A 9228-nucleotide genomic window follows, 5' to 3' on the forward strand; every position below is an offset into this window, starting at 1 on the left:
TTTAACTATACATTATATAATATAAAATAAAGTAAGTAGACCTTATATTATGGAGCTCACTTAAACGGATGGGTTTAATTTTATTAAAATAATGTTAGATGGTTCATAAAGAAAACAATTGAGCGTTATCAGATCACTAAAAAGAAGAGTTTAGTTTTACTTGAACCTATTGAATTTTAATAAATGACTGAACGGTCAGCTCTTTTTATGAGGGAAGTAGTAGATAGAAGTTCGAGATTCCTAGCTAAGGGTTTAACATATTCTGTCAGCCATTTATTGCATTTTTTTCTCATATTGTCAAATTCAGCTTTAACCAAGGGAAATTGTAGATCTCGGTGGATGGTTTCATTCCGAATATAGATCTCGGTAGATGTTTTCATTCCCAATATACCATGGGGCTCCAGTGATTGTTCTCAGTATTTTTGACTGAGCTCTTTGGATAATTTCAATATTTGAAGCACTAGAATTACCAAATAGCTGGGTAGCATAAGTCTATATTGGTCTTATGATGCTGTCATACAAGAGTACTTTATACTCTAGGCACAGGGAGGATTTGTTATTAATGAGCCAGAGCGACTTAGAGGCTTGGAGCTTCATCTGATTTTTTTTTTTGACTTCAATATGCTTGTGCGAAGTTAGTCACCTGTCTAAGTAAATACCTAAGTACGTTACATTATCTGCCTATGATATGGGAACGTTATTTAGTAAAATTGTTGGAGATTTACTCTGATTTGAGGTAAAAATGACGTGTCTACATTTTAATTCGTCATTTTGACAACCATATCTCCGTCCAGAACAAGTGAGATTGAAGTTGGTTTGAAGCTAACACAACGTTTTTGTTTCAAAAAAAGCGACAACTGAACCACTTATTGGAATATCAGATGTGTGAAAGAAGAACATTCCTTGTGGAAGGCCAGTTTCTATTGGGAAATTGGTAGAAGTAAATGATTTACATTAGTGAACCTTTACAGCTAATAGACAGCGTATCCTGTATATGAGTTTATTATGCCATACTTTGTTAAATACTTGTTTTACATCGAAACAATACCAGGGAACAATATTCTCTGAGCTTAAATGCGTATCTTATTTTGTTCGTTATATGATTCACTTGCTCAATAGTTCCATGCTTTTCCCTTAAATCAAACTGGTGGAAGGATATTAGGTTTTGACCGTCAGGAAAAAGTTTCAGCTTTAAAAGTAGCGCTCTTTCAAAGAGTTTAGAAAGGCATGACAGTAAGCTTATTGGCCTGTATGAAGAGGCAAGCGTGGGATCTTTGCCTGATTTTTGAATCATAATAATGGATGTTTTCTACTCTGTTGGGTAAAAACCAAATTTAATAATTGCATTAAAAAGTTTTGTCATAATATGTTTCTTATTAGAGAATCGAATTCTATGGGGAAATAAGGAGAATTAATGTTTTTTGTCATTTGGACACAGATTTTGAATATAATTATATTGGTTTGGTCTCCCTGCTTAATGCAATTGTAAATCTTCTTTAGGCATCCTTGAATAAGGTTTTCGCTGAAGGGGACCTACATGTAAAACTAAATTCTTACTATTTGTTATATGTCACTATTTGCATGTACTTTTGGATGTGTAAATTTTTTTGTGTTTAGGGGTGGAGTTTCCAATTGCTGAAATCAGAATTGAGTTAAAAAACGAGTTGCGTCCTCAATATCAGATTTCCACTTTGCCTTGTAATTTGTGTGTATGTGTAAACTAATGAACATTTTATTTTTTTAGACAGTTTGTTCTAGGACTTGTAAGGCTATAGAAACAGTCATGTAACTGAGGACCATCAAGTAAACAAAGTGTAATTAGAGAAAGGTCAGAAGACATATCGCAGCTTTTGTATGTTGAGATAGAATTTCGGGTTATGCCTTTGGACACGGCGAAGTGCATTAGGTCTAGTATGTTGTTGTTATCTGCAGGCCAATATGTTGACTGCGTAGGAGAGATTACGTCTAGTGCATTTTTTTTATTTAGAATGGAATTAATTTAGAAAAGCTGTTTACCTTTTGGATTACAAAGACGTAAACTACAATACGTGTGTTTGGCGTTGTAGTTTTTTGCTGTAAGAAATCGGTCACTTAGAGTTACGAAGTAAACCGTAAATTGCGTCTCAGTAATGTTGAAACGAGGAGGGCAGTAAACTGCCGACAAAGTTAATTCTTTTGCTTTTTGCTTAAGGCATATTGATGTGGTTTCCATATAATAATGACCATATAGATATAAAAAATTCGGCTATAGCCCCCTTCCTACTAAAGTACCTTTACCACCTTTACCACGAATACGAACCAGTGTACCAGATGATGTTTGTTTATATTGCCTCTATTTATTTATCACATTATATATATAATGTGCTTATTTATTTCATATAATTGTTTTTGTATACATTCATACACATAGCCAATAAACTCTGCGTACACCTTACGAATTTTGATATGTGATAAAGAAACACAACATAAATAAATATTTTTAATTAAAATTTTTACATATATTTATTCTTTGAATTATTAAGTTTAAATAGCAAAAGACAAAAATTGTATTCGACTATTCATTCCAGAGATTAAGGGATAAAAGTGTGCCTGCATGTAAAAATAGGCCCCATAAAGTCTGCGTACAGTTATAAAAAAACTGATATAATCGGTAGAAATAATAAAAATAAGGTTAAATTTAATACTTTGTTGGGTAACCACGCTGTTTTAGAACTTCACTTAATCTATTTGGCATGGAATTAACCAACTTCTGAGTTTCTTCAGCAGTAAATTTCGCCCATTCTGTTTGCATTGTACTCCGCAAAGCCTCTTTACTTGTTATCACATGCCGACGAATTCTTTTTTCCAATAAATACCAAAGATTCTCAATGGGGTTGAGCTCAGGTTATTGTGGAGGCGTTTTAAGCTGTCTTGGAACGCTGTACAAAAACCAAAGTTTAACAATCCCCGCTGTGTGTTTTGAGTCATTGTCCTGTTGGAACCAAAATGACGTGGATAAGCCCAAATTATCTGCACATTGTTTCCAATTTCTTTTAAAATGTTTAAATAACCCTATAAATTTCAACTGACCTGCACCATCACCCACCATGCACTCCCATATCATAACTCCACCACCGCCGTGTTTGACTGTACCAACAAGATTTTGTTTCTCTAACGCTGCTCCTGATTTCCGCCACACAATTTGGCGACCTTTTATAGCAAAGATGCATAACTTGCTTTCGTCTGAAAATATCACTTGTTTCCAGAACTCCGGAAGTTTATTTATGTATTTGTTTGCAAATTCAATTCATTTCAACGCATATTTTGTCTGTTTACAAGTGAAATATACGGTTTCTTTCTAGCGACTCTACCACGATATCCAGCTTTATGTAATACTTTCCTAGCAGACTCCACACAAATACTTTTTTTAAATGATTGTGTTATATATTTCACAATTTTCGAAGAAGAAATGAAAGGGTTCATCTTTATCATATGGACTATTTTCAACTCTTCTCGGACTGATAAAACTTTTGGACGCCCAGGACGCGGTTTAGATGTTAAAATTCCGGTTTTTTTGAAGTTGTCTACTACGCGCTGGATTGATGAATGCGTTCTTCCAATAGTTTTACCAATTTTTCGGAAACTTTTCCATAGTTTAATAATTATTTTTCTTTCGTACACACTAATTTCTTTTCTCCTTGATTCCATACTTTAAAGTAGTTACTACTTAAAAATTAATTGATCACTGAGATCGGTAAATGTTCAATTCAAATGTTAAATAATACCAAATGAGCAAAAATAAGAACAAACTGCTTAAAAATTAACGGTAGTTTTTAAACAAACAAACTGTACGCAGACTTTACGGGGCCTATTTTTACATGCAGGCACACTTTTATCCCTTAATCTCTGGAATGAATAGTCGAATACAATTTTTGTCTTTTGCTATTTAAACTTAATAATTCGAAGAATAAATATATGTAAAAATTTTAATTAAAAATATTTATTTATGTTGTGTTTCTTTATCACATATCAAAATTCGTAAGGTGTACGCAGAATTTATTGGCTATGTGTATAAGAAATTATATTTTGGCTTTGTTCTTATAAAATTGTTTTAGACACATATACTACTTATCCGTTAATTCATACATCACTGATACCCAAAAATTGAGTTGTAATTCCACGCAAAAATTCAAAAAGTTTTTTATGATGTGCAATCATTATATAATTGATTATATAAAAAACATAAAATGGACTTTCCATTGTTATCCTAAAACATTTAATCAGGTCAATCAGTCTCGGATTTTCTTCAGTATGAAATTATTAAGTATTACTACTTATTTCTAACACTTAGAAATTAATTATGCAAACTAATAAAAGAAATATATTGTATTATCTTGATTTTTTTTAGAAACAGATATTACTATTTATGTCGCCTTAAACTGTTGGTGTTGATTAATCAAATTTTGGTCATCAGTCAAAGTAGTACCAAAAATTTAAACTTATATCGACTGAAATCAGAACAATATTATAACGCAAATTAGAGAAACTATTTTGATTTCATTATAAAACTGTTTCTATTTCAAGACTAAAAGCATAAATGATAGTCCTAAATAGGTGGTTCACTTATTTGAATAAAGTTAGAACAAAGTGCATAGCTAAATTGACATATTATTTTAGTAAAGAACTCCTTGCTTTGCAGATATGTACTTAAAATCACCAAATTTAAAGTTTTATAATTCGAATTTATTAAACAACCAATTTAGTCGTCAATCTGTTTGCCAGAGACTGCGGCTCAGTTTTCACCGTTTGACACTTCTAATATTTCTTTTCTTTTATTCTGTAAAAGTGTTCTTCTGTGAAAGACTTCTGTGTGGAAGGAAAATTTTTTTTGAGCGTGGAAGTCGTTGATATGGGGGAGTTTCTATAAGTCACTTGACTTAGGCACTTAACTCAGTCAGAGTTAAGTTAATACTGATGCTGTTATACCTTCTTTTATAAATACCAAAATTTAATAAATAAATGGTAAATAATAAATAAAAATACAAATTCGATTCTGTGAAGGAATTTGAGTTTTTAAAAGTAAAATGAATGAAGTATAAATGACTAACTGCATGCTTTTCTGTCATAACTTTCCTTAATTTGTTACAACTATTGTTTCATTGTTGGAAATACATTAACATTATAATTGTTTAAGTTCTTCACTGCAATAAACTGAACAATTGAGAAAGAAAGAGGCAGGAGAATTGAGAAAGAAATCAATATCAAACCCATTATAACTCATATTAGAGACAAATCAATAAACCTATTCCAAAAAGTCTGCCTATCGACAAATCCCGCATTGTCGAGCCTACAATTAATCAACAACAATAACCCAGCACGGACATCATAAATAGCGAAATCACCATAATCTCGCCCACATAAGGGTGTAAAGGTTTTTATGCCCTAACCAACTCCAGATGAAAACACAGTGAAGGGAACTGGGCAATATAGCCAAAAAGGAATTTTTCAAGTTCAAATTATGAGCATTAACGAACGATTTTACTATTTTGTTACTATTGAACAATTTATTAGAATAGACTATTATTAGTAGTCTGTTCTATATTAGGTAATTACTATATTAGACCTATTGTTCTAATACTTCTTATAAAATGCATAAATTAATATATCAAATTAATTTCTTTTATCCATAATATAAATGTATTTATTTTATTCTTAGCAGATACATTCGTTACATTCGCAGATACATAATCTTACAATAAATGTTTCATAAAATATATTTATTTAGAATTAAAAAGCAGACTGTTTTTCGGCGTATTACATACGAGTATATATATGTTGTATATTTTTAAATGAAATAATATCAATTGGAATGGATGCAAGCAGTTTGTTGACCATAAAATGCGGATTTGTTTTGCATTTTTTATGCGGGTACATTGTAAAGATTTTCTGCTTACAAATACATATATCTGTAACTATACTCAATGAGAAAATGAATACAGAAACTATTTATTTTATTTTATGTATGTATCTAGATAAAATAAATTATTTGTATCAATTTTTATCCTAATAGAGTTGAGTTTCCTATATGCAACTTGATTGCATCAATCAACGCATGCACTAAATGCACACCTGAGAACAACCAACGCCTAGATACAGATACGTCTAAAAGTCCAAAATAATTTTAATTATTATATCAATATTTGAAAATCTCTTTTGAAATGAGAATTTAAAATTTTGCCTAAATGTAGTAATATTGCGTTGAATTATTTATAAGCACGAAAATTTTAGTTTTTGGTTTTTCCATTTTTAATGACACTAATTATTAAAACATTTTCAGAACAGATAAGCAACTAAAACAGCAACATCATTACATACAATAACATCAGCAAAAGCAATAACAAATTCATTTGGAGAATATTGACAAGTTGAAATTTCGTTTCTATGTATACCAGAGAACTCTGCTGGCTTATTTGATTTAAGAAATATACAAAACCTTAGAGGGTAATCCAATAAAATTCACAACAACTTCCATATTCCATTAAAGATAAACAATGACTTCACGGTAAGTAAAATATAAATAAAGTTCTGATATATATGTATATGAATAGAAAACAGCTGTATAAATATGTATATATATCTATATATATGAATGATAAATTATAATTTTTTACGAATACTTATAATCCATTAAATATAGATTGGATCGTTTATTCATATTATTGGAATCCGGTTCTTCCGCTGTAACACGACGTGCAGCTGCTAAGCAAATTGGGGAAGTACAGAAATTGTATCCTCATGAGTTACACGCGTTACTTAATCGTCTTATTGGTTACTTGCACAGTTCATCATGGGATACTCGCATTGCTGCTGCACAAACAGTTGAAGCCATATTACTTAATGTTCCAGTATGGAAACCTGAAGTTTTTGCTGCAAGTAATAGTGCCATAAAGCGTGAAATAAAGAAAGATGATTTAGAGGAGGACAGTTGTCAATCTACTAGTTCAGCTTCATCATCCATTGCAACTGTTGCAAATAGTGTTACCGAAGCTAAAAATCGCTTTTTATTATTTAATGAATTTAATTTAGAACAAATATTGAATAAGGGGGCACGTTTAATTGGTTCCGAAGGGGCTGAATTCGATATGAATGAAGATGGAACTTCGATAGCCACTAAAGCAGAACACTTAAGCCAACAGCGTGCTATGCTGAAAGAAAAATTAGACTTAGCTCAAATATTAAATATTAGTGAGATGATTACGGATGAAGACATGTGTAGCAACACCGCTACGTACAATATTAATGATGAAAAGGTATAGCACTAATTTTGAAAATAATTAAAAGATGTTGATACATTTAATAGTAAATAAATATATAGTATAATATATGTGTATTTATTGTATGTTATTATGAATTAATTTGTTTGTTAATTTTAAGGTTCCTGTTGAAAGCATTCTTAATATTAAACCTAATCATAATTTAATACCCTCAAATGGGCAGCAATTAAGCTGCCGTGAAATGAACCGTGCCAAACGTAAAGCACGTCAAAACATGTCCTCGGCCAGTGTCACCACGACTGTAGCAACGTCAACCACCAACACAATAAATCGCAGCACTTCTTTATTGGGCAATAATGGTATAAAGAGTGATGAACCCGAAAAGAAAAAATTTAAATCTGATCCTCAAAGGCAGGAAATATTTTATAGCCTAAACGGTGTGTGCTTAATTTTTGTTTTTGTTATCTTATTTTCTCCTGAAATAATTAATAAAATAATATTTATTTTATATATTTTTTTTTCAGATCCTGTACCAGATGCTACAGGAACTTGGATAGATGCGACAAATTGGCCATTAGAAAATTTTTGCGCACGCTTGTATCTGGATTTATTCAATCCCAAATGGGAAATACGTCATGGAGCTGCTACTGCTTTACGAGAACTGATTCTTATTCATTCGAAAGGAGCAGGAAAGAGTATAAACATGACAAAAGAAGAAGTTAGTATATGAATACAAATGAATGAAGGTAATTACTTGATAATCACCACGACTGTTTAATTATGATTTAGATGGAAAATAATCACAGCTTGTGGTTGGAAGATGCTGCTTTGCGTTTGCTTTGTGTGCTATGTTTAGATCGTTTTGGTGACTTTGTTTCAGATCAAGTAGTTGCGCCAGTCCGTGAAACATGCTCGCAAGTGTTGGGTTTAATTGTTAAAGAAATGGAAGCAGAACAAGTGTATAACATTGTGGATATTTTACTAAAATTATTAAAAGAAAATGAGTGGGAAGTACGTCATGGTGGATTGTTAGGTTTAAAATATGTATTTGTCGTGCGTCAGGATTTATTGGAGAAATGTTTACCACGTACTATAAATGATGTGCTAATTGGTCTGTTTGATACAGTAGATGATGTTGGTGCTGTAGCTGCATCTACGCTTACACCAGTTGCTTTATGGTTGCCAAAATTATTGACTGCTGAGCAGGTGTCAAAAATTGTTAAAATGTTGTGGGATTTGTTATTAGATCAAGATGAACTCACATCTGCTTGTAATAGTTTTATGGGGCTGCTCGCAGCTTTATTATGTCTTCCTAATGCATCTTCATGGTTGCAGTAAGTATAAAAAGAAATTGTTATGTTAAAAAAAATGGCTTATTTTGTGTCCATGTACTTAGAATGGAGCCCATGTCAACAGTTGTACCGCGCTTATGGCCTTTCCTTTCACACAATTCTAGTTCGGTACGCAAATCAACTTTAATGACTTTAAAAACGCTTTCCACAAATAATGCAAAAACTGAATATTCGCCAAAAAATGTAAAAACGAAAACTGAATTAGTTCCTGAAAATGCTTCTAGTATCGGTTTATCCACAATGAAGCTTAATTTTGATTCAAAAAATTTAACGCTAAACTTTGGTGTCATAGACTGGCAGCCAAAATTACTTCAAGAAGCTTTACGTCATATTTATCAACGAATTCTAGTCGAATCACAGACTGACATTCATCAACTTACTCAACTTGTTTGGATGAATCTTATTACAAATGCTAATATAGGCGCACTGTTGCATGCAGCATGCCCCTATGTTTCATCATGGATTTGTTTAGCTATGCAACCTCAAAGACTTGCATTTGATCCAGCAGCTTTAATACAAGCCACCCCAACTAGTGATGCATCACTAAATCGTCGTCGTATACAAAGAAGTGGTGATGATTTAGGGTGTAATATTTTAACTTCAATCACTTCTCAAAAGTTATT

General features: G+C 31.9%; 1 protein-coding gene across 1 annotated transcript in view; it reads left to right on the forward strand.

Annotated features, from left to right (window-relative positions):
- Positions 1–6287: 6287 nt before the first annotated feature.
- Positions 6288–9228, forward strand: part of LOC119675505 (TATA-binding protein-associated factor 172-like) — a 4007-nt gene continuing 1066 nt past the window's right edge. Inside the window, exons 1-6 of the mRNA XM_038086714.1 lie at positions 6288–6541; positions 6677–7289; positions 7414–7690; positions 7778–7971; positions 8043–8587; positions 8650–9222. Coding sequence (XP_037942642.1) covers positions 6531–6541; positions 6677–7289; positions 7414–7690; positions 7778–7971; positions 8043–8587; positions 8650–9222 — 2213 coding nt within the window. The 5' untranslated portion in view covers positions 6288–6530. The remainder of the gene's footprint in view (positions 6542–6676; positions 7290–7413; positions 7691–7777; positions 7972–8042; positions 8588–8649; positions 9223–9228) is intronic.

The sequence above is a fragment of the Teleopsis dalmanni genome, chromosome 2 (assembly GCF_002237135.1).
Source record: "Teleopsis dalmanni isolate 2A chromosome 2, ASM223713v2, whole genome shotgun sequence".
Lineage (NCBI taxonomy): Eukaryota > Metazoa > Arthropoda > Insecta > Diptera > Diopsidae > Teleopsis > Teleopsis dalmanni.